Raw genomic sequence first — 24531 nt, forward strand, 5'->3', positions numbered from 1 at the left:
GTTACTTGACATTAGCTTATGGTTACTACAGTTGTGTTTTAAACATGCAACTGAAACGAACAACTTTCTGTAGCTGTTGTGACTCCGTGCTGTGTGATCCACTTGCAGACACTGTGGTGGTTTAGGAGAGAGTGGTGCTGTGTTTCCAAGTGCCAGGAGGATGGCTTGCATTCCTGTTTGCACAGAGGCCTGTGTTGGTTTGGTCTGTAGGTATTTGTGTAATTGTGCTGCAGAAAGACAGTCCCTTCAGCATACTCACTGTAATTCATTCCAGAACTGGTTCAGGAAGTTTGCTGGATTGATGTCTATGTTTTATTAGCCCTAGGCTGAATGCTGAGGAGCGCTGGAGCTTTCTCAGGCACGCTGATCTCTGAAAAGCTGTGGAGACAGGATCGTATATTCAGTGCAAGTGGGGACTGCTAAACCATCGTGAACTTAATTACCTTAAAACACCAGCTCTTCCCATTCATTTTCTATTTTTATTTCATCTCTTAATTGAGACAGTGTTCTATCAGTGTGTGTCACCTGTAGTCCAGCTGGATAGTTGGGTGAGCAGCTTCTCAATTCCAGCTCAGCTCAGTTTGCCAGTAACTTTCCCTTTGGAAAACAGGAGTAGTTTTTTTATTTCAATACACACTTTAATATAAATCTTAGCACATCAGTAAACAAAACTACAATAGTTTGCAGTTATAAAGAACGCTGTAAACATTTCAGTTAACCTTGAAAGCAGTTAAGCGTTACAGGTATTGCAGAGTATAGAAAGTGAAATGGCTGAAGAAACCCAGTAGAGGTGCTCTTTATGGCTTGTGGGTGCAGGTGGTTGGTAGGCCCTCTCAGGTACCCAGCCTGAGCAAAGGAAAATCATTTAGCACATTCCATTCCTTTTGGTTTCTTGAACTGCATTTATTGTTGTGGAATCTGAGTACATTCCTGTGGTTCATTAAGTGATCTGACTGTCATCTCTGCAACAGATTGTTAATCCATTACCCTCCCTCGGAGGAAAGTTGTGCTTCTAAATTCCTTTTAAATTTTGTTTCTCTGAAGAGCTTAGAGCTGCTGTTAGTGAATATGGGGTCGAAGCAGTGAGGTGTGCAGCAGAAGTAAACACAATGGAGCTGCCGAATGACTTTGTGTTTTATCATCTCTTCATTTGAACAGGATACAATCCTGGCAGAATTGCTTCAAATCAATAAGGAGTATATAGTAGGGTATCACGAGCATGATTCACTCCTGGACCACAAGGAGGAAGAGGAGCTCACTGAAGAGGAAAGGAAGGCGGCCTGGGCAGAATATGAAGCAGAAAAGAAGGTAAAATTATCTGTGTGAGTTTGTTGTACACAAAAATAACCGCCCTATATTTAAGTACCACTTACCTTTACAGTTTGTTTGGGGGAAATAATTTTTCTCATAGGCCAGGAAGTAGATACGTGAGGCAAAATAGCAAGAAAAATGGGGATACCGTGTCTCATTTGTTCTCTTGGTGCTGTTCTTTTCTGTGTATCTCCTTTACTGCTTTCCTTTAAAAATTGCTTTTTCCCTTTACATCTATTTTATTTTAATTTCATGATAAGGATCAGTTGGAGCCCTGTGTAATATCTCACTCCTGCAATTTAAGGAGTATTTGTAGCGCCATTAAAGGTTTATGATTTCAGAACTGCTTGCCAAAATCCCACAAACATACACGCATCTGCAACAAAGGGTTTGCCTTTTTTTTTTCCCCTTATTCCCTGTGTCTTGTTTACTGGATACTTCAGGGAGTGGTAGAATAAAGAAAAGAATGAATTGGCAGCAGCACCGGGGAGTGTGTGTGTGTGTGTGTGTTTAACTATAACAGTTTAAAACTGTATGGTAAAAGCACTTTGATAACGTGATCTAACTGGAGTTCAGTGTACAAAAATGATAATAATTTCTTGTAAGGCTTAGTTCAGATCTTCATACCTGATGGGAGGTCTGAAAGTAAAAAAGAAAAAGGAGAAAGAAAGAAAGAAAGAAAAAAGAGTATGCAAAGTGCTGCTGGCAGCCTTGAATGAACAGGTGACAGGTGGAGGACTAGGAGAAGGCAATAGGAAGATGCAGTCAATGTAAGTGAGCGTGGAAACTGCCCCATGAGAAATCCGTTTGGGAGATAAACTTCATATTCCTGCTAAGAAATTCCCCATTTCAGATCTTCACAATTTCCTTGCGTAGGTATTGATGTTAGGTATTGAGCTTAGAATTACAAGATGAATTGTGAGCAACTGTAAATGTACCAACAAACCTTGGCCGTTCTTTTCTTAGTGTACCAAATATTTAAGCTAAATTCATTTATTAACTCAAAACTAGAACTAAAGTTTCCCTGTGCTTAACATGTCCTTTTGACTTGTGATGGGATGACTTTACTGTGTGTGCTGATTCGTGTGTAATGACAGAAGAATGGGATATATTCCAGTTGCTTGGACAAACAGAAGTACGTTTTGTGTTTTAGGGCTTGACCATGCGCTTCAACATGCCGACAGGGACCAACATGCTTCCCACTAATTTCAACTCTCAAACCCCATATATTCCTTTCAATCTGGGCGCTCTGTCAGCGATGAGCAATCAGCAGCTGGAGGTGAGCACTGATCCAAGTAACGTAACATCAGCGTTGCTGTAAGAGTGCGTGTGTTACTCTGTTGCACGCGGGTGGTGAAGGTCATTTTAAAGTATCCTATTATATAATTGTCTCCTATTTTTAGTAATTACCTTTTTTGCTGTAGTTTCTTACTGGTGATATATATGCATATATACAGAAGTACCTGTACCTGTATAGTATCCTGGGATTGTGGGAAATCCTGCATTCTTTGCAGACGTGAATTACCACATTGAGCTTTTGTGCCTCAGTCTCATGTCCGAGAAGGAATAGGAGAGAGGAATTTGTGCTCCACTCCCAGTTACCTTCAGTTCTTCCTGATACGATGTCAGGCTGTAACTGCAGTAGTTGAAGCACGGTTGTCTTAGGATACCTAGTAGAGTTTGGTTAAGGAGTTTGTGTGAAAACCACTAACAAAGAATGCAAACTAGGAGGACCCACGTTGCATATACCTGTGCAATAATAGGCAGTACGAGCCAGTATTGTGCTAAAATATATCATGGCAATTTGAGCTCACAGAATGAGTTAAGACTGCAACATCATCTCGCTCAGTACTGCAAAAGATGTGCCCACAAAGAAAAGCATCTCTCTTGTGATGGTCTGAAAACATTCGGGTACCAGAATATTTTTTTCATATAAATACGGTCTCCTGTACGAGTTGCTGGATTGATGTACGTAGTTCAGTCACTGTGTACTGAACTGCATTTGTGTGAATGTTAGCAGCTATTTGTTACTCACCTACTGGCTTGTGCAGGTGAGAAGAAAAATGTAATTGAAGTCTAGGTACGTACGCAGGGATGAGGAAAAAATAAACAAAATGACAAAGAATTGCTTTCCTTATAGTTAATTTACTGATGTTTTCTCAGGACCTCATTAATCAAGGAAGAGAGAAGGTGGTGGAAGCAACCAACAGCGTAACTGCAGCAAGAATTCAGCCCCTTGAGGACATCATTTCAACTATAGTGAGTACAACAGACAACTGTGGGTCTAGACTGGGAGATGGGAAGGTGCTGAACATCATCATGAAAAGAAATGACTGTTGTATGTGATGATTCAGCTGTATTGTTATTAACGACAGTAGTTCCCAGTTTGTGCTAACCTTTATTGCTGCAGTGTGCGGTAACCCTTATGGTATCTGGATATCACAGAGCCTCACAAGGCTAACACTCAACCATTATTATTGGCTTTGCACTGAAAATCTCAGCTTTCTACAATAAGCGTAATAATTGTACAGAAATAAGAAGCATTTCCTGTTTCCTGTCCTTAGATATCTGTCTTGGACTCACGCCTTTCTCACTTGTTTCCAGTAATCTAGACGTGTTACTGCAACTGGTAGTTTCAAGAACTGCTAACTCTTAGTTCTAACTCTGGGGAGGTATAATTCTGCATTTGCTGGGAACTGGGCTGTGCTTTAACTCCTGATGCAACCCAGACCATCATGCAGGACCTCAGTCGCCATTACGCTCCTGTCAGAATGACTAACGCTGAGACCATTTTTTTCCTTTTCAGTGGAAAGAGAATGTAACGCTTACAGAGAGCCAAGTGCAGGCCCTGGCCCTAAGTAGACAGGCAAGCCAAGAGCTTGATGTTAAGCGACGAGAAGCCATCTATAACGACGTCCTTACTAAACAACAGATGGTAAAATATCTAATAATTATTTGATCGACTGTCCAAGTTTGAACTGAGATATTGAATGTGAACTTTGCATGTGTGTGTACAGAGTAGAAGTCTGTGTTTAGATACATAAATACTTACTCACAAATGACGTGTTTCCACGGGTCAGGTGTTTGCTGGCATTGAGTAGCGGTGTGTATGATGTAACACTGGGAGTTGTTGTCTTGTGCGGTGTGCTGGGCTAGGTTATTCAGCCTCATTGAGGGAGACGCCGTGAGCAGATCATTTCAAAACAATCCTCACCAGATTTTTCTGCTGAAGTAGTTTGCTTGAAAGTAGTGAAGCTTCAAGAGAAATCTAAATGCCCAGAGCTAAGGATGACCTACAGAAGGCATTGGTAACATTTTTTAGCTTAGGTTTTTCAGAATCTGAAAGTTGCCCAGTTGATGTCAATTGGAAGAGTTTCTCTTAGGCAAATGTGCAGCAGTGATCCACATGCAGGACTTTGAAAGATAAAGAACACCTGCCACAAAAAGCCGTAATTTGTACTAGGGAGTCATTTCACAGGACAGCGCAAGTAGGAACTTACCCAAATGTGGCATGAAATACAATAGGCAAATCACGAAGAGAGCTTAGCCCGAAACGGTGTTACCAAATGGTTTCTGCAGCAATCAGCTGGTGAATACCATCACATTAGTGATGGTGATAGCAATAGTGCTTTCTCATTCAACCGTGCTATCCTGAACAAATTGATTTCAACTCCGAATTTGATACTTGCAGCATTGAGACGGGTCGTGCACTTCTAACAGCTCTGCTTTCCCTTCACAGTTGATCAGTTGTGTTCAGAGGATACTTATGAACAGAAGACTACAGCAGCAGTACAATCAGCAGCAACAACAGCACATGTCTTACCAGCAGACAGCAATGAGTCATCTCATGATGCCAAAGCCTCCAAATCTAATCATGAATCCTTCCAACTACCAACAGATAGATATGAGAGGAATGTATCAGTCAGTGTCTGGTGGTATGCAGCCGCCGCCTTTACAGCGAGCACCACCCCCAATGAGAGGCAAAAATGCAGGGCCTTCCCAAGGGAAATCTATGTGACTTTGCACTAAAAGCCTGAAGGATTGTTAAAGTCAGAGAAAGAACTTTTATTTTTTTAGGAATCAATGGCTTAACAGAACTCAACTGTAAAAATAAAAACAGTAACAAAAAAAAGATTGGTCGGTCCCCTGAAACGCCGTGTTCCATATTAGTGCTTCAGCTTTGTTTAAGTAGGACATGCTGTTTTCCCTTGTCAGTGATGTTGCCTAGAATCTTCTTACATGTGTTGAGTACAGGAGATACCGAGTTGTTTTCAGTGAAAACAAGTTCTCCCGTAAGAGTAGTATCTCCACAGGTTTCCTGTCTAAACTCCTACGCTTGCTTTCAGTAGCTGTGAAGCTATCATCAGATTTGAGAAGCTTAGGAAGGCCTGCAGGTCTGTACGTTTCAGTATTACCGTCTGTGAGTTGCGCGCAGCTGAGTTCTTGATTAGAGTTGATTCCTCAAATTATGGAATACTTTTCTGCATACCCATTTCTTGAAGTTAGTGGGAATATTGGAACAGAAATCATTCAGTTTCCTTTTGACTGAGGTCTGGACTCAATACTGTATCATCTATGCTGGCTGAAGCATAGGAACTGAAAACACTCTGAAACAGAAACGAGTGCAATATTCTGAAGTACTACTGCTCTGAAACTTTTAAGTCACACAGTTATGTAGGAACTGTGTATACAGCCTTAAATAACGACTTGGGGAAGAAGTGTGTTCTTCTTCAGTCTTCTGCCATTTTGTATGTTCAGTTTTACGTGATGGAATAGCAGCTGATGGTCTGGAGGTGTGTTTCCTTCGCTCTCTGCAGAGTCCAGCGCAAAGCACATTTCTGTTAGCTCCTTCATGCTGGTGCTGCTCGCTCTTCCCATTGCCGACAGCGGGAGACAGGCCAAGAAAACAAAATTGCTGGTATTTTGGGGGCTTGGAATAGTGACGGTGGGCAAACCCTGTTACATTATCAACTTTAAAATGGCACAACCATTGCTGATTTGTTACTGGAAGGGTCTCTCGGCTTCCCAACGTACCAGGGCAGAGGAGTAACTTTTCCTCCGCTAGTAGACCAGAGTTTTGGTTGTGCGCTCCTCTCCCTTCCCTTTCATTTGTGTGAAAATATCCCTTAGTACCCAGAGAGCTCAGGATTTTTGTTTGTTTTTACATAGCCCGCAGGTGAGCTCCTGGTCTATTATACATCATTCACACTCTCTTTAGCCACAGTTTTTGTGCTCACGGAGATCTGACTAAACCCAAGCAGGGCCCTTTTTTTTTGAATATAGCTTGGTTGGCTCTTCCCCCGAGAGAATAAAAGCGTTTGTCATCTGGGAGGAAAGGAAAGGAAGGAAGCACTCGGGGCAGCAGTGTATCGAGTATGGGGAACCCATAGAGAACTCTGGAGGATGGATGGGAGCATCTGCTGTAGGTGTTGCGGGACTCTTCTGGCTTGCTGGCATGAACTGAAACTGGTTTGGCTTCTGGAACTTGATTGACCTGGATGGACAGATGGGTGTTTTCTTGCATCTAAACATGCAAATCTTACGTGACGTTTCATGTTGTGATCAAAACTTGGCTTGTGACTGGACAGTTTCTCTGATCTGTTGCAAAGGCTGACGATGCCATCGTGGACTCTTTGTTACGAGATGCCACAAATGAACCTCTCTTGTGTTCCGGAGCTTTGCCAGCTCTACAGTTAGGTTTAAGCTGGGGGAAGGGAGCCAAAAGAGGCGTATTCACACTAGGAGATACGAGAATGTGAGACTTTGAGACAAACATTTGAAGGCAAATGTACTCTGGGCAACTCTCACTGATGTTCCTGAGAGTCTCGAATAAGAGAAGTATCTTCTACCAAACCTGGGAATGTTCAACGGAGTTTTACAGTAACTCAAAAGACTGAAATGTGGAAGTTTTAGGCAACATTTGACGGCACATTTTTTTTCATTCTGGACAAAACTTGGGATAACCGAAGATTAATGCATAAGAAGAAAGCTCAGATAGGCGCTGAAATAGAACTCGGACCACTTTGCATACATGTTTCTCACGTGACATTCTAGCTGCATAACGACGTGCTTTGAGTATAACATCCAGCTTTAACAGATATCTAAAGACAGAAGTACATCAGTAGGATAACAAGAAGCTCATTTTTATATTTGTTTTAGATGTTTTAACTAGATGAGATGGCTGAAGACGACGAATAAAAATGTTGCTTGTAATACAATTTTGCCTGCTAAATTCTCCACATTTTGTAACCTGTTTATTCCTTTGGATGTAAAGCGTTTTTGCTTAGTATTGTGATATTGTATATGTTTTGTCCCAGTTGTATAGTAATGTTTCAGTCCATCAACCAGCTTTGGCTGCTGAAATCATACAGCTGTGAAGACTTGCCTTTGTTTCTATTAGATGGCTTTTCAGTTCTGTATTAAATATCTTAACTACTATAGAAAAGGTGTCACCTCTTCCTATAAGGCTGTTTTGTAATATATATAAGGACTGGAGATGTGTTTTTAAAGGACAAGAAGCATTCAAGTATGAATCAAGTATCTGTGTTTTCACCATTCAAAGTGCTGTTTAGTAGTTGAACCTTAAACTATTTAATATCTCATTTAATAAAGTGACCAAAATACATCTATGTGCCTTGTGCTACCTTTGCAGTTCCGCATCGTCTCCGCAGGGACGTGGCCCAGGAACTCAGCTGTTGAGCATTGCAGGCTGGTGCTGTGCTGCGAGTCAAGCTCTCGTGTTTTGCTGCAGTGAGGTTCCTGCTATGGGACGTGGAGGTTAATTTGTATGGAGGGCAGCTGTGGGGACAGGTTTCCAGCTTGTGTGCATTAGCAGAGCCTTCTGCAGCTGCTCTGTTAGAAACCATGAGCAGCGAGGTGTCACCCAGCAGTGGCAAGCCAGTAAGAGCAAAGGGAAGTTCTGCTTTGTCTAGTTTGAATGAGGAACATAGGTCTTTCAGCCCTTAATTGTACTTCATAGCTACTTTCTTAGCTATTAAATCTCACCTGCCCAGCTGTGCTGCTGTGAAAGGCTGAAAGCCAGCTGTGCTTAGAGGTGCTGTGGAGCTGCCTTCAGCAGCTGCAGCCCAGGAGCTCTGCAGCAAAGGGTCTGAGTCCTGCGGTGTGAGGGATCCCTTGTTTCTGTCCCAGCACTGGACCTTGGTTTGTGTCCATGCAGGCTGTTGCTGTACAGCAGCAGCATCAAATATTTTTGCGGCAGGCCAGAGCCCCCTTCCTGCTGTGCCCAGTGGCTGGGGGTGGCTGGGGGGTGGATACAGCAGAAAGGTGTGGGAGGGTTTTGGCAAAGAGCTGAGGCTGAAAATGGGGACGCTGCACTGGAGAAGGGCAGAGCTCAGGGCAGGGTGAGATGGGCTGGGGGTGAGCACAGGGGGAGAGAAGGAGGGAGGAAAGGATGTCCCCGTTTTGCTCAGCTGCATCAAAGCCCAACCTCCAGGTGCCCCTCGGGTTCTGTATTCAGTGACTTTGCATGTGATTGGTAGATGTTGGAGATGCTGGGTGTGAAATGGTGTGTGTGGTACCTGGGCTTCACTCAGAGCTTAACTGCAGTGCAGTGCCTGTTTGTATAATGGAACTGCACAAACGTGTGTTGTCTGTGGATCCTTGCTGACACCCACTGGAAGCAGCACAGGCAGAGGCGTGTGCTTCTTGTGCCTCGAGATCATCGGCAGCACTCAGATACATGACAGCTCTGGTTAGGAAGAGCACAGGATGCCTCAGTGGGTCTGGCCTCACAGGTCTTTACAGCACAGGTACAGAACTGCGTGCTTTGGGTTCCCACGGTGACAATTCCCAGCTCCAGAGCAGTTCCTTGCTTTGAGAGGAATACAAAGTCTTGTGCGACGTGCTTGGTTTAAGTCCTGCTCTCTGACTTTATGTTCTCATTCCCAAGCAGGGCAGCGTTTCGGCTGCTGGTGACACACGGATCGCAGCTATTGTGTTGATTTGTGCTGTGTGCTTTCCCCACCCGACTGCAGATGTTTGTGACTTTACCTTAACATCAGGATCAGGGCCTGTGTCTGTACAGCCTCGGCCGCAGAGTGTTTCCCGCAGGGAGCTGCGCTGCCCTCGATCCCCATGTGCTGCCCTGCCCTTGGGAGGGCCCTATGGGATGGCTGCCCACAGTGCTGGCAGCGTTTGGAGAAGTGCACCAACCTGTGCTGGATGTTTGCCCTGGAACTGAGAATTATTTTCGGCACTTGTCACACTGTGTGTCTTCTGACCCAGTGCTTTTCCAGCCAGATCTTGGCAGAGAAGTGATTTACCCACATCTACGAGCTGATAAATGGCACAGAGACACCAGGTAACACAGTTACTATCCTTAGTGTGCTCTGTGTCCTGGGGCTCAGGGGGAGCACTCAGTAACCTGGCTTTATTTCCTCGCAGTGCCTTTGTGTGTGTGAAGCTTTCTGGAGTGACGGACAGGCGCTGCCCTGCAGACTGCTCCTGCCTTCCAGATGGCCAATACTTCCACAAACCCTCCAGTCTGGGAGTCAGCTCCAGCTGCCGGGATGGGGGAGAGGACGTCACCCCTGAGATCAGGTAGGTCCCGGGCTTGTCCCACCAGCACTGCCTGAGGGATGCAGGTGTCCGTGCCTCGCTACCAACAAGAACTCTGGCCCTTCTCCTTTGTGGTTGTGCTGTTGCCAGATGTCCTTTCAGGAATGTCTTGGCCGCTGCTGGCAGCCATCGTGCATCTCTTTCTGCTCAGTGAGGCAGCACGCAGCCAGCAGGGCACCTTCCTCACCTTTCAGCACAGACTTTCTCAACTTCTTTGCAGGGCTTTGGGCTCTCCATTGTGTTCTGTAGGGGAGGCAGGTCCCCTCTGCTTCTCTCCTGCAGAGGCACTGGGTGGCCCCAAACCGCAGGCTTGGGTGCTGGCAGGACAAGCGGCTGAAGGTGATGGTGGTCAGCTCTGCCTCAGCACACAAGGGGTGAGTGTGTCTGCATGCACACGCAAAGGGGAAGAGAAGTACTGCACATGCTGTGCATGGCTGGCCTCACCCAGTGCAGCTCAGAGCACAGGCAAAGTCTGTGGTCATCGATTCCACTGCCGCTAAGGTCCCAGTTCAGTCACATTACTCATACGTTTAAGTATTTTGCTGAACCAGAACCTAACTCAGTAAATTCCTGCTGGAAGTTACCATTACAGTGGGATTAAACAATGCTGAATTTCCCCTTTAAAGAATGTCCCGCATGAGAAATGGTACCGACCTCTACAAATGGTGTTTGGTGAATTCTTTGCACATTTTGCTGTTTACAAATGCTGTTTTTTGAACCCAGATCCCGAACAGGAGTTCTGTGCCGTCGCTCTTGTTCCCACACGTCCCTTAGCAGCAGGAGCCTCCTTCCAAGTCCAGTCCTGGATCCTGACGTTGGAGGACCAGTTCAGTGGCGTGGGCCAAATCAGATCTCTTTCAGGTTGTCAAAAAGCACCAACTTGGCATTGCTCACATCAGGCTTTACCTTCGTTGGTGGAGAAACAGAGTTAACCTTCTGTTCATGCGTAAAGGAAAGCACTGGCTGCGGACAGCCAGCAATGAGGGTCAATGGCCCCTTCCCGCAGCAGCCCCTCTGGGATTTGCCTCCCCAGACAGCTGTGAGCAGCGGGGATGCAGACGGTGCTGCAGGGTGGCGGCGGAAAGGCGGCAGAGTGAAGCTGGAGAGCTGAGTTTTCCCTTTGCTAAGGTCAAAAGTACATTTTAGGACACTTTGCATGAAGGCTGGTGCTCCTGACATGGCTGCTGCGGATTAGATGTTTCAGCAATGACTCAGAGGAAAAAGGTAAATAAACATTTTTTATTTCAAAGACGGGATTAAATTCCTCCGTGTCTAGATCATTCAAGGTAAAGCTCCTTTAATCTTTTCATTGCAATCTGCAGACTGTTGTCTGTGACAGCTGCGGCCCCGGCTGTGACGTTGGGTAGCAAATGCTGCAGCGGGGACCCGGGAGGTGGCAGGGAGGACAGAAGGTGGCTGGGAGCACCGGGCCCCAAAGCGGCCGCCTCGCGAGCAGCACGTGGGGCATGAAGAAGCTGGATTGTTCCTTCTGGAGATTCAGGGAGTAAAGCTGAAGAGGCTGAAGCTGCACCCAAATGGCTTTGCAAAGTGGAGGCTGAGAAGCTGTAAGAGGTGAGAAGTGAAGTTGTGGTAAGGACAACCCCAGCAAGGACATGAGGGCGCTGCCTGTGAGGTTCCTTTCAGCGCAGCAGCGAGGCGTGCTCCTGGGCAATCCCACCTGTGTCTTCCAGGGCTGTGCTGTGCTGTGCTGCTGCTTGGCCTGACGGCCTCTTTTGTCCCTGCTGCCACAGAGGGGAGGACTGGATCTGCAGGTCCAGCGTATGTTGGATGTCCAGCCGCTCACGTCACTGGGCTCACGCTTGCCAGGTCCGTTCCAGCTGTACATTTGATGTTTCCCTTGTACATGTTTATAACATTTATCTTTACCATCCAAAGCCTTTTTATAGAAGGTGCTTGTATCGATCAGAAAATACTGGGTTCGTCATTACGGAGTGCCAAAAAAAATAGGGCTAGCAAGAAATCTACAATATAAAGACAATTTTATTGCCAATAAGCTCTTAAAACTCATTATTTTTTTTTCCTGTTTCAGTAGGACCTTATTCTTCCTGATGAAAATCCGGTCATAGCATCTTTCATTAAAAATAAAATTATTTTGAAATAAATAAATATATAAAATAAATATCATATACATTTTATAAATAGTTTTGTCCCTATGCACAGTATCCATGCTTACATCTGAATAATGTTCCTCGCCCCATTCCCACCCCAACAGCAGGAAAAACCCCCCACGCCAGGACCAGTCCACGTAGCATCATCCCTGTAGCAAAGCGCTGGGCCGCTGCAGCAGGGCGCCATCTGAAAGGCTGCTTCTTAGCCAGAAACCATCCCGAGCTCGTCAGAAGCGCCTGGAGCAGTTCTGTGGTCTTTTGTTTTCCTTCCTTCTCTTCAGTTCTAGTTGTTCCTTTCCCCCCTCCACCCCGGTTAACAAGTTTGCTTGCCTGCTTGTTCTTTTAAGCAACCATAACACTGACTATTTGGCTTCTCTTACAGCCACCAAGTAAAGAAAGTGAACGAAAATGAAAGATTATATGTAGGGTTCCCTCCCTTCCCCTACCCCCACCCCCATAAATAACCCAGGTTCGATATACGCTTGAAACAAGGAGGAACAGCAGTGTCTGGATTCAACGTAAGTGCTTTCCTATGTCATCTACATTTACAGGAACGATGGAATGACTATTAATAGAGTGCTCTGGGAAAAAGCTTGGGAGCCCAAGTATGTACATTGACGGGGCAGCTGCAGGAAACATCACCTGTAGTGGAAGAGGTCTCTGTACATTGCAGGTATTTTGGCAGGGTCCACGGGCCTTGGTAAAAAGTGAGTGAATTTCTGATGTCTCTTAGTCCTGTACCCCTCGCGGGGGGAGCCGTCCTTGTTCAGAGCCACGTAGTAATGCCTCTCCGAGTCCGGGTGCTTGTAGAGCGTTGAGGCGTACGTGTTGTACCAGTTCTCTTCAAACTGCTCTCGGAAAACACACTCCCTTGTGAGCTTCTTCTGCGTTAGGGCAGAGGTGGGAGAAGAGAAAGATACGTGTCAAAAGAAAAAGAAATAAAGAAATCTCGCTATTTCCTCCACTTTGTTATTCTATGGTGGTTTGTTTTTTTTCTTAGCAACCTGCTGCTGGCTGCCCTGAGGATGGAGACTGTGATCATCCCTGTGGGTGAGAGCTGGAAACCGGCACGTGCCTGGATTCAAAGGCCTCTGAAGGAGGAGGAGGAAGGAGAATGTGGGTGTGCATTTTGCAGAGGTTTGCTGTTAGAAACAACATCAGGCTGCTGCAAAACTCTGAGCCTGGCAGCCAGGTGTCTGCGATTGAGGTGTGAATGTGGAGGCTGCTGTGGGACCGGTGGTGATGCCGGCACCTGTGTGCTGTGCAGGGGGTGCCCATGCAGGGCTGCAGCCACGTGCACACAGCAAGTGTGCTCCTTGCAAGGGGCAGCTCCCGGCAGGACCAGAGAGCCCTGCGTTGGAACGGTTTGAACAGCAGCGAGCGCCACTTTGAAAGTTCAAGGCACATAATAATATACACTGTAACATGAATGAAAGCATTCCTCAGGCCTTTCATCTTCTGAAGCAGCAGATAGCTGTGATGTGAGGCCATAACAAGACTCAGGGAGGTCTGGATGCCTAACCTGGGAAGATTTACGGCGGCGATAGGTGATGCGACGAGCGCGTGCCAGCAGTGGCACAGGGCCAGCGCGTGGCTGAGGCATCCCGTGCTGGGCTTGGTGGATGGATGCCACTGGTGTTGCACAGCCGCAGCCGCTCTGACCCTCACCCGGGGAACAGCAGCACATGACAGCTTTCAGGCTGTGCCCGTCACCCAGACGCCATGTGGGCTCCTCTCGCTCCCCCCATCTCCCCCTGCCAGCTCTGGGACTGTGCTCCACTGAGGACCTGGTGTCCCCTACGGGTATGGCCCAGGAGGGGCTCTGGAGGCTTCCAGATGAAAGGCAGTCTGCAGACGTAGGATGTTGTAATATTACAAACACTGTACCCACACAGTAAACTATTTGGGTAGGGAATGTGTCTTATCTGTGCTGTACTAAGTGCTAAGTAAATGTTATTGCCTGCAGTAGACGTTTTGTAATAAGATACGGGAGCTCACCTGCACTCAGAACCTGTTTTGAATGTTTTGCTGCCAATTAAATCAACCCTGAGGTAATGTGTGAGTCCTCCAAGAGCCAGCGCCACAGCTCTCATCACCTGAGACCTGGGGAACTGCAGGTTTCTCTTCCCAGACCTATCAGTGAATGTGGCTTGCCCCCATCTCCCAGGATGGCACCTGCTCAGCGCACACGGGAAGCTGCCGCCTTGTCCCTGCACGGCGCCTGCTGCTCTGGGGTTGCTTGGAGGAGCTATGGTGGCATGAAATGTTTTCAGTCTGAGGTGACTGCAGGATGGCCTCAAGTTGCGCCAAGGTAAGTTTAGGTTGGACGTTAGGAAACACTTCCTTACAGAAAGGGTAGGAATAGGTTCCCCAGGGAGGTGGTTGAGTCACCATCCCTGGATGTGTTTAAGAGCCGTTTGGATGTGGTGCTCAGGGATGTGATTTAGCAGAGGGTTGTTGGGGTACTATGGTTAGGCTGCGGTTGGACTTGATGATCTTCAAGGTCTTTTCCAACCTGGGTAATTCTATGATTCTATGTCATTTTTTTTTCTTCCCAGCACTGGGATGTCCTCACTATTCCTGAGGCCATGTGAGCACGTGCTCTCCTAGCACAGTCAGTGTCAGTGGAACAGAAAGGCTGGGACTTGGCTGCCGAGGAGCCTTGTCCCAGTGGGAGCAGCACTGATGTTTGATGGTGCTAATTCAGCACAGAGGGAAATAGTAAACTTGTTGAAATCTTAAAAACACCATTGTAATGCTAACGCTGCTGCCTGGTGTATTTCATGCACAAGATGCAGTGACAGAGAGCTCCCATAATTGCGTCTTAAGGCCAATTCTGTTTCCAGGATTCCAGTGCTGTAAAATTGTATTTTTGTTATTTCTATGACATAGCATTAAGACAGGCCCTAGAATTAAATTAACTCTGTTGATTCATGATCAGTGCTGCAGGGCTCATATCCTTTGAAAGCAAAGGATATAAGCAAGTTTGTGCCCTCATTTTCAGCAGGCAGGAGTAAAAGCTACAATTCCAGGAGCTGCTGAACAGCCTCACGGTGTGACAGTGCAGCTGAGCAGTGATGCTGCTGTGTGGTTGATTCTGAAGTGTGGTTTAAAATATCTGGGTTGTCTTATGGAATCCTGGTGGCTTTCTATCAGTCTTGCACTTAATTTTTATTGAGAGTAGGTGTTGAAGTAGTGAAGTGGAGAAAGAAGGGTAAACAATCCATGCTGCTCTTTGATTCTCTCATATAGAATTCAGCATCTGTATCTCAAAAGGAGCAAAGGGGACTGCATGCTGCAGTCGCAATAGATGGGAACGGGATAAGAAAAGGTGACAGTAACTCATGGCTGATTGTTACTGTTCTCTACGCAGAGTTTATGTGAAGGCTTCTCTGTATGCACGGTACACAAGTTGCAATTTCTACGCTATGAGGTCAATCTGACTTGGTCAGAGGAAGTGCGTGCCTTCCACTTTGCTTTCAAACTGGGTTATTTTATTTCGCTCCCAGTTTACTGTGATCTACCCTTAAAAACCTGTATCTTCACACAGTGCAGTGCTGTGAGCTTGAAAGACGCTTTGAAAAAGCCACAGGCAGGTGATGGGTAGGAGTAGAAGCAGCGGGCAGCACTGAAGTCCATCAAACAGGAAGTTTACCCTAATAAAAGCTACCTAGAATGCAACTAAGTTTTCAAAATAGAAGCGATTCCTCCAGCTAACTAACAATAATTATTTTATATTGAACTGAGTTAAATAATTGGGAATTAAATTAAATTAACCTTTAGGTTGATTAAATGTAGCTAGTAAGACTTGGCGTTTTGACCACAGTGCCAGCATAGCTCCCTTTTTCTGCAGCCCTGGCCCACCTTTGCACAGTGCTTGCTCTGCATGCAGCTGTTTCATCCAGCAGAGCCCCAACAGAGGCACTCTTTTTGGGGCTAGCTTAGTGTGGATAAAGGGCATTACAAGTTCCATAGTGCTGGGCAGAAAAGCAGCAAAGTGTATTTCTGCTGGTTCTATTACAGCACGAGCTGCTTGCCAGAGCAGGGAACCGCAGCTCTAAGGCACATCCCAAATCAAGGGAGCAAATGACAAACTTTCCCTCTAAACCTAAGCCTGGATTGGAAACAGGGTATTTGTGCTTTGTGTATCCTACAGCAGTGCTGAATGAGGCAGGATATCCTACGGGTGATGCCAGGGAGGATTTTATAGGTATCAAGGAGCTTTTGCTGAGAGAAACTAGCAAGAAGTTTACATGTGGCTTTTGGCAAAGCACAGGAAAACTCAAGTCTGAAAAGGGCACTTCCAGATAGTTGTGAGAAACTCCCCGAACTCCCAGAAGGGGTTGTACAGAATGTTACAACAAAAACAGCACTGAGACCACACTTTCAGCTTCCATTAGAGAGCTCTAATATAAACGTCAGATCTGCAGATACATGCAGATCCCTATCGTGTGGACAATAAAGCTGATGTTAATCATGAAACCACACCATTAGCACCCAGTTTTATGCAGCATTTCCAAACCCCCACCTTTAATTGACCATTCCTGTTCTGTTTTTGAAAGGCAGAACCACAACAAACCCCACAGCATTCCAGGCACTGCCACAAATGGTTCCTGTGCACAGCGCTTCAGGGGCTGCACCCTGACACGGACCATCACAGCACGTGTCCCCCTCACTGTGTCCCCATACATCACAGCTGTCATTTACACAGTAAAAGCAGTGGGTGAGATGGAAGCATGTGGCATCACAAGGGCTTCAGAGGCCTGTGACAGGTATAGCTTGTAACACCAGAGAAGCCTCGCAGCCCATATTGCTGCATCTCTTATATAGAGTTGCAATCACCACGAGATCTTAAACTTACCGACCCATACAGCTCCCCTCTCTCATTCATGCCGAGGTAGAGTCCCGAATCCACCCCACGGATACTAACCAGCCCCACCGCCAGGCTGATGAACTCCAAAATCCCTGAAACAGAAAAGCAAAGCAAATCACACAGATGATAAAGCTGACACCAGGCCCAAGTGACAAACACCAAACAGCTTTTCCAGCTATAGAGCTTCTTCCAGACCCTGTTTGCTTTACCTATAACTGCACAGTTCTTAAATCTGTACTCGTATACGCATGCAGTCTTGTAAGTTTTTAATCCATTTCTCCCCAGCATCGTGAACTTGGTTTGTCCAAGAGGAATTACCTTTCCTCATGAGAAAAGGACTGATATTGCTTTTGTCACACATAAAAAAAGACAAATACAGACATCTGTGCTTGCTCAATTAGCAGTTTTTGAAGCCTATCACCACACTGGGTTTCTCCACCAAAAGCAAAGTGACCTTTGTCCTCACTGGGCTTCTGGTATGAGAAGACAGTCCCACACACTTTCAAGTAATCATTACAATAGTAATAAGGGAAAAGGCAGTAAAGAGGTGTCTGTGAGGGCTTCCCTGTTCCTGCAGCTCCAGTGAGGTAGTTGCTGTCTCCACATGTATACAGCTGTCCTGGATAAAGCCAAACTTCAGATACATGCAGGTTAAAATGCACCTTCCTCCATGGCTGTCGGTGCTGGGGAGCTGCTGTTGTTCCTCCCAGACATCGTCTTGGCCAGAAACGCCCTCCTGCCCCGTGAACCTGCTGCTGGTCTAGAGGTTCAGTGCTTAGGTAGCAGTAGAGGAAGAGGATTTTCACCATCCCAGGTATGTCTAATGAATAGGAAAGACGTCTCCTCTATTGAAGAGGACAAAGTTGCTCTAACCTTTAGCTTGGCTCCAGGTGTCTTAATATAGCTCCCAAAATGTCCAGTCCTGAGCAATTGCCCCTTACTGCTCCGATCAGGTTACCTCCTGATCCTCTTAAATGTATGCCTTGGCCTAAAATCACCGCGTGACACACGGCCACCTGAGCCGGCTGACTTCAGCGGCAGTCAGCTCTCAGCTCTGGAAATGTATCTTCTGCTTGGTCAGGTGTGGATGTGGTGACTTTCAGAGGGGAACCGTGTCACCACCTAAATATAGGGCAGATACATGGCGATGGACACCTTTGCTCAGCGCAGATTGTCAGGCAGATTCTGGCAGCCGTGCTAGGGGCAGGAATTCCTCTTTCTGCCTCACGTCAGGCCTTCTGTCCTCCTTTTGCCTTGCCTACTCTACAGCTTGCATGTCCAATTCAGAACTCCCTGGAGACAAAAGGTGCTGCGCAGTGGAGACAAAATATGGACTTAAGAACTGGAATTCCTCGAAACAAGCATGGAAACAAACAGAAAACACTTTCTTAGATCAGTGCAGGAATTTTCCCAGCTGAAATGCTTGCTCAGCCACGCTAAGAGCAGAACAACCTGTCCTTCTTTGGGCTTGTGGTGATGGATGCACATTGCCTTTTTGATCCTCTGAAGAAAAAAGCAAGCATAGTCTTTACAAATGTCCTCTGTTTTCTTCAAGGTTCTCCAGCAGGATCCAGAATTATTGACTTTCTGGAGCTGACTCTTTCCTTTTCCTTCACCCCTGGGGACACATTGCCAGCAGGCAGTACTTTCACAAGCCAAGCAGGCAAACCAGGACCTGGCTCTGCTCATATTGCATCTGGCTTTGGGTATTCGTATCTGAGAAGCATCACCTGGGAGGTAAGAGGTGCAGATTGAAGGGTTTCTTCTGCTTCCACTACCCACCCCTCCTGAAACATGGAGCAAGTCACTGAACTGCTGCACGCTCCCATGTTCCCACCTGCACTACAGACACGATGTCAGCCACTGCTTCTGAATAATGATAACTTCTCTCACCTCTTTTTGAATAGCGGTACTAATATTCAGAAGAACAAAGTAAAAACTAATACCTAATAATGGCACCTGAACCCAGGAATCCACAGACTCGGTATGGGCAACCCAGGGGCAGCACTGACCCCCTCTCTGAGTGGGGGAGAGACCTCTCATCTGGAGCAGATGAGGTCAATGCTCACTGTCCTTGGAAACAGCTTCTTCAAGGTGGGTCTGTGATGATCCCTTCTGACAACATCACTTGTAATACTCCCTTTTTCTCATCTCTGAGCGGCACAGAAAGGTGTACAATGAAGGTAACTATGATGAAATAGCATTAAGAACGTAACTTAAACCCACCGAAGTCAGGAGACAGAGTGAAGGCTGAAAAGATGTGGGCAGATACCCACCCTGTCCTTAACTCACTCCAATTACTAGGCAGAATTGCAGCTTCATACACGTGATCTGCAGTAGCACATGGAGCAGCCACTGGGGACAGATGGAGAATTTTCTCTCAAGTTGTAGCAGCGTGTTTTCATGGTAGACCTCCCTTTTTAAAACTACTTTCTCCCTTTCTCTTTTTCCCTCCCCCCAGGACTCGCCTCGTTTTTCACGCTTCCATTATTCATTCTGTTTGTTCTTTGAGACTTTCTCGATGATATTTGGTGAGATTTGATTAAGACTCCAACTGGATTCATTTCACACCAAAGCACCCTGTAATCTCCTGAGCTCTGTTGCAGCCAGCCCCACGCGCTCTCGCATTACTATAAACTATCCCTCAAAGAACAATTCAGCTCCTTGCACCTGTCCCTTCACACACAACTATATTGACGAGTGGGACTACAGAAACAACCTCAGATGTTGTATTAATGTCTACAAACTCAAAGCTTTGGCTAAAAAAACTCAACAACTGTTCAGTAACAGGTGCACCAGAGTTTGAATGTCAAAATCTATTGCAAAACCTTCTCTGGAGGTTTCACTGGCTTCTCTAAGAGACTCTGTTACAGGTCCACTACCAGACTTGTACCCAAGAAGAGCTTTGCTTTTCTCCCTTTATCGGTCTCCAGTACAAACTCAAGGCCATTTCCATTTACTTGCAGTGAAGAGTAGCACCCTTGGAGTCACCTGTTGAATGCTGGTGTAAAACAGACACAAGGCAGAAAGTGAGTGCTTGCTGGTGGTAGAGATTTCCCTGGGGAACTTATCTCACTTCTCTTCTCAGGATTCTTCCCATAGGGGTGTTGATGTCAGTCCAAACCCTCTCCAGCCTTTGACCGTCCTTTATTTCTTTATGCAGGAAGGTCACTAGCACACACAGTGAGAACAGACATGATTTTTAAAATGCTTCCATTTTTTTTTCCTGGAATGGCTTAGATGGAGCTGCCAGTTCAGAGAACTCATTTGGGCACTCATTTAGTCTAAAAGAGCTTTCTTCCAGCAGTCCTGGAGGGCTTCACCCTGCACTAAGCTTCTTCTAGGAAAAATAAGCTGCACGCTGTTGTTCTTGTATGAATCTGTATATACATATTCTTGTATGTACTGTATATGCAAGTATAAAATGTCACATTCCAGAAGACAGGTGTGACTTCAGAAAGCTCCAATCAACAGATGAGAGGCAGCGGCTCCTGTGATTGCTTGGGCTCTGTGGGTAGATGCTGCTGCAACTTTTCCAGTGTCCCATGAGCGTATGCCTTGAAATGTGTGGTACAAATGACTCCCTCCCTTCGTACTCTATTCTGTACCATCGGGGCTTTGGCTCATTCTTTTTCTTTCTGGAAGATTTCTCTGTAAGTCTGGTAAGTTCAGGGCTGACTGTGCATGGGAGGGTGCAGATACTGTCTGCCTTTTTTCCTGAATGCTTTCCAGCACTCAGAGATGGGGATACAAAGTCCAGTTTCCACCTACGTCCCATCTGCAGCTGGATGCATGCCTTTGCGGTGGCATCCCAAGGAGCCATCTGTGGAGCAAGCATGGATGAATAATACACCAATGTGATCAGGGAGCAGCTTCCAGCCACGTGTGCTAGATCCAGCAAACCATCCTACTGGATTTCTATTTCCCTGGGTGCCCCTAGATTTCAGGCAGCTTTAAACCGCTACCCTGAAAACCTCTCAGCCTGTAGTTTTGTAGTCCCCCAGAATCGTAGGGGCTGCCTATTTCTGCAAGGAGTTACTGCTTTCTGACTGTTGCATGCAAAATTTAGGAATGCATTGATACATGACATCCTAATGTGAACCATACCAGTAACATTGGAATTTAAATATTCATGGCTACTGAACGCAGATGGTGAATACTGTGTGCCAATACGTTATTGCTTTGAGTCTCTGCTGAAGCGAGGTTCAGTCCAACTTTATCTGAACAGGAGGATTCCAGTCTAATCCTTCGGGGCTTTGTCATGCAATTACAACAAATAACTATTTATTTTACACTGCCTTTGGGAAAACCCTGAAGCAGAAAACTATAATATTTTATATCTGAAGTCTGGTCTAGTTTACGTAGCTGGATGCTGACTGCTAAAACACTTAGGGAATGCCAGTGCTTCGATTTATTGAACACACTGTGTGACTTAAGCTTAAGTGCGCAAAATTCATGAAAAGTTTTAGCCCGTTTAATGCATTTTTTTTTCCAAAGTTTGTTTGGAAACGCATTCAGCTGTTAAAGAAATGGAACTGAGAGGAGCACTGCCATCTGAAACAGTTTACCGTATAAAGATAGGTAAAAAGAACTGATATAAAGGCTACGTGGCAGATTAAACTAAAAAGCAAACAGATGCCGTGGGTTTGCTTTCAGTTTCTTTTAAAAGGTTAAAGATATGTGTCTTTCGGGGGTAATTAAAGAACACTTGCCCCATGAGCCTACTAGTACCTTACTCTGACCTGCAGGTTATGACTTTCTTGTTGATTTAGGCAAGGACACGCTACACACACACCTGGTGTTTATGGAAAAGCACAGTTCGCAGATAAGCTTTTCCAATCGTTCCAAAAACCTGCCTTAACCTAACAACAACTGCAGCATCAGCAGCAGTGTTCCTGAAGAATCAGAAAGGACCGGTTGCAAACAGTTAAGGTCAAAAAAGAATTCCCTTCAGCAAGGAGTTAAATCGCTTGAAAACTTTAACAAAGTCTCGCAAACGCTTCTTGCAACCTGTTGACAACAAAGCTGAGATCAGCGGCGTGGGACTTGTTGATAGCTTACCCAGACACCTGCACTAGATGCTGAAATAGCGGGAATTTTTCTTAGCTGTGCTCAAACTTACTGTACTCCTTTGCTTGTGGCTTGGGATGCATTTTTGGAAGATTACATATGCTCTCATTAAAGATCCCTACTCTTGTGTGACACTGATACGGGCTCTCAAGTCTTCCAGCTTTATCCCAGACAGCAAGGTAAATCCACAGCGCTCTGCCTGTTGTTCCATCTTCTCCTTTTAGAGGTCCCCTAAGCATTTGTCCCCCTTTGGCTTCCCCTCTCCTTTCCAACAGCTTCCCAGAACCGAGCTCTGACACCAATCCAGCCAGCCGATCCCTGCCTGCTTCAGGGGAGACGCTTCTAGTGAGATTCATGCAAGGGGAAGAATCATATTAGCTCATAGATACCTGCGGTGGCCAAAACAAAGGTGAAAGAAAGAAAGATAGAAAAAGCCGGGAATTTCATTTTCCAACGCGCTCCCTCCTTTCTTTTGCTGTTACCTTCAGCGGCACAGACAGAGCTCGGCTGCGCACCCCGCGCCCCCCCCCCCCCCCTCCTCCGCCTTTTTTTCCCCTCTTTCCTAGGACACGTTTCTGTGCACCTGCGGAAAGGCTGCGCGTCGGGAGGACTGCGAACGGCAGATAAAAGCGCCCGTATCGCCGGGGAACGAGCTCTGTGTCGGGAAGCTCGTTCCCCCGCCCCGGGCAGCGAACGGGCACCTGCCGGGCCGGCACCTGCCGCCGCGCCGCGCCCTTACCGAAGCGGCTGTGGTCCTGCCGGGTGCCGTGCACCGTGCCGTTGGGGAAGATCTCCAGGTGGAAGCCGGTACGGCAGTAGAGCTGCCGTCGCCGCAGGATGCCCTTGAGGTGCGCGAAGTCGGTGGGGGAGCCCCGCTGCAGCCGCCCCTCGATCTGCCCCAGGCGCTCGTTGAGGAAGCCGGGAGAGTCGGCGAGGGGCAGCCCGCCCAGCGCCGGAGGGAAGCCGTGCAGGTCGGGGTCCAGAGCGCCCAGGAAGCCGCCCACCTCGGCCATGGGGCCGCGGCCAGGGCCGGCCCCGCGGAGCGGCCTCCGAGCGCCGAGCGGCCCCTCAGGGCGCGGGCTGCTGCCGCCCGGCCCCACGCTGCCGGCCCCGGCCCTGCGCCGCGCTGCCCGCGCCTCCCATCGCTGGATGTGTCCCGCGCTCGGATGTAAACCGCACTTATATACGTACACACTCCCCTTACATTGACATATTGGATATTTAAATGCAAGCCACACCTCACTGGCATCCCCTTTGGCTATGGGCTGTGGTTTTCTTTTCTTTTTTTTTTTTTTTTTCTTCTCAATCCATTTGTGGTTGGCTTTTTTTTTTTTTTTTTTTTTTTTTTCAAGCTTCACTCCCTCTTTTATTATTATTATTATTAAAAAAAAAAAAAAAAAAAAAAAAAAAAAAAAAAGGCAGGAAAAAGCTTCACAGCTACACATTGCAGAGAGGCGCAGCGGTTCTTGGCAGGTCCGCGCCGCCTTGGAAGCCCGGATCCCGCACACCCGGCTGCCCCGCTCCGTCCCCTCCTGACCCCCCTGGGCGCTCCCCTCCCCCGGGCCCGGCCGTGCCCCCCACCCCGCTGTAAGGGCACAGTGGAGATACGAGAGGGCTCAGGGAGCGTTTCTCAGCGGGACGCGTACGCGCTGAAAGCGATCTTTCTGAAAAGCGATCCCGCGGGTTTTACGGACGGGTTTACAAGCGGCGGGCGCTGAGGGGCCGGGGCGGGCGCTCCCCAGGACGGCCGCGGGCCCGCTCCCCACCTTCCTCATGTTGGAAACAGGTGTTTCCGCGCCCTCCCCGGCTCTCCGACACCGTATCCGTGGCAGCAGCTGCCGCCGCAGACAGACGGAGTCAGGCACGAGGAGACGTGTGGGCAGCGAGGGGAGGGAGAACACCAAGCCCGGGGGCCGTGCCTCAGCCCCGCGCCTCCTCGGCCCCGCGCCGCCCTGCCCGCCAGGCGGCGCTGCTGCTCGCGCCGCTGCCGCTGCTCGGGGCCGCCTGCCCCGCAATCGGGGAGCGGGACTTCGTTCCACGGTGCCCCGCGATGGGCCGGAAATAATCAGGGGCAATTCCCCCAAAGAACCCGCGAGCACACCAGCTCTGATGCTTGGGTCCCCCCGTGCCACAGCCTCGGTGGCTCTTCAAAGTAGCCAGAGCAGAAGGATCGTTTTTCCGCTCGGTGGGTCTCTCCCCTCAGGAGGACTCGCACTTCAGCGAGACTCTCCGCATCAGAGGGTTTCTCCCCTCACGGCTTTCCCGTCAGCAGGTAGCTGACCTCAGGAAGCCTCACCCCTCTGCGGGTCTCTTCCCCTCAGCGGGTGTTCTCTCCCCTCACAGGTTGCCCCTCAGCCATCTTCCCTCTCCTCAGGGGTCGTTCCCGCTGGGAGGATTCAGACCTCCGCAGGTCTTTTCTCAGTGGGTCTCTGCCCTTGGCTTTCCCTGTCAGACGATCTGTTCCCTTACAAGTCATCCCTATGGTGGATCTCCCCATCAGTAGGCAGCTCTGTTCACGAGGACTCACCCCTCTGTAGGTCTTCTCCCCATCAGCAGTGTTCCCCTCTGCAC

General features: G+C 47.5%; 2 protein-coding genes across 7 annotated transcripts in view; one reads left to right on the forward strand and one right to left on the reverse strand.

Annotated features, from left to right (window-relative positions):
• The window catches only part of ATRX (ATRX chromatin remodeler), a 75780-nt gene extending 67829 nt beyond the window's left edge, over positions 1-7951 (forward strand). For all 6 annotated transcript variants that reach the window (XM_072334950.1, XM_072334947.1, XM_072334953.1 and 3 more), the window contains 5 exons: positions 1159-1308; positions 2465-2590; positions 3475-3570; positions 4118-4246; positions 5051-7951. In XM_072334950.1, coding sequence (XP_072191051.1) covers positions 1159-1308; positions 2465-2590; positions 3475-3570; positions 4118-4246; positions 5051-5329 — 780 coding nt within the window. In that variant the 3' untranslated portion in view covers positions 5330-7951. The remainder of the gene's footprint in view (positions 1-1158; positions 1309-2464; positions 2591-3474; positions 3571-4117; positions 4247-5050) is intronic.
• Positions 7952-11932: 3981 nt separating this feature from the next.
• Positions 11933-23209, reverse strand: FGF16 (fibroblast growth factor 16). Its single transcript, XM_072335773.1, is given in 4 exon segments — positions 11933-12901; positions 16879-16982; positions 22700-23143; positions 23146-23209. Coding segments are annotated over 4 exon segments (858 nt in total). The 3' UTR covers positions 11933-12655.
• Between the last annotated feature and the right edge of the window lie 1322 nt (positions 23210-24531).

This window comes from Excalfactoria chinensis, chromosome 4, assembly GCF_039878825.1.
Source record: "Excalfactoria chinensis isolate bCotChi1 chromosome 4, bCotChi1.hap2, whole genome shotgun sequence".
NCBI lineage: Eukaryota > Metazoa > Chordata > Aves > Galliformes > Phasianidae > Excalfactoria > Excalfactoria chinensis.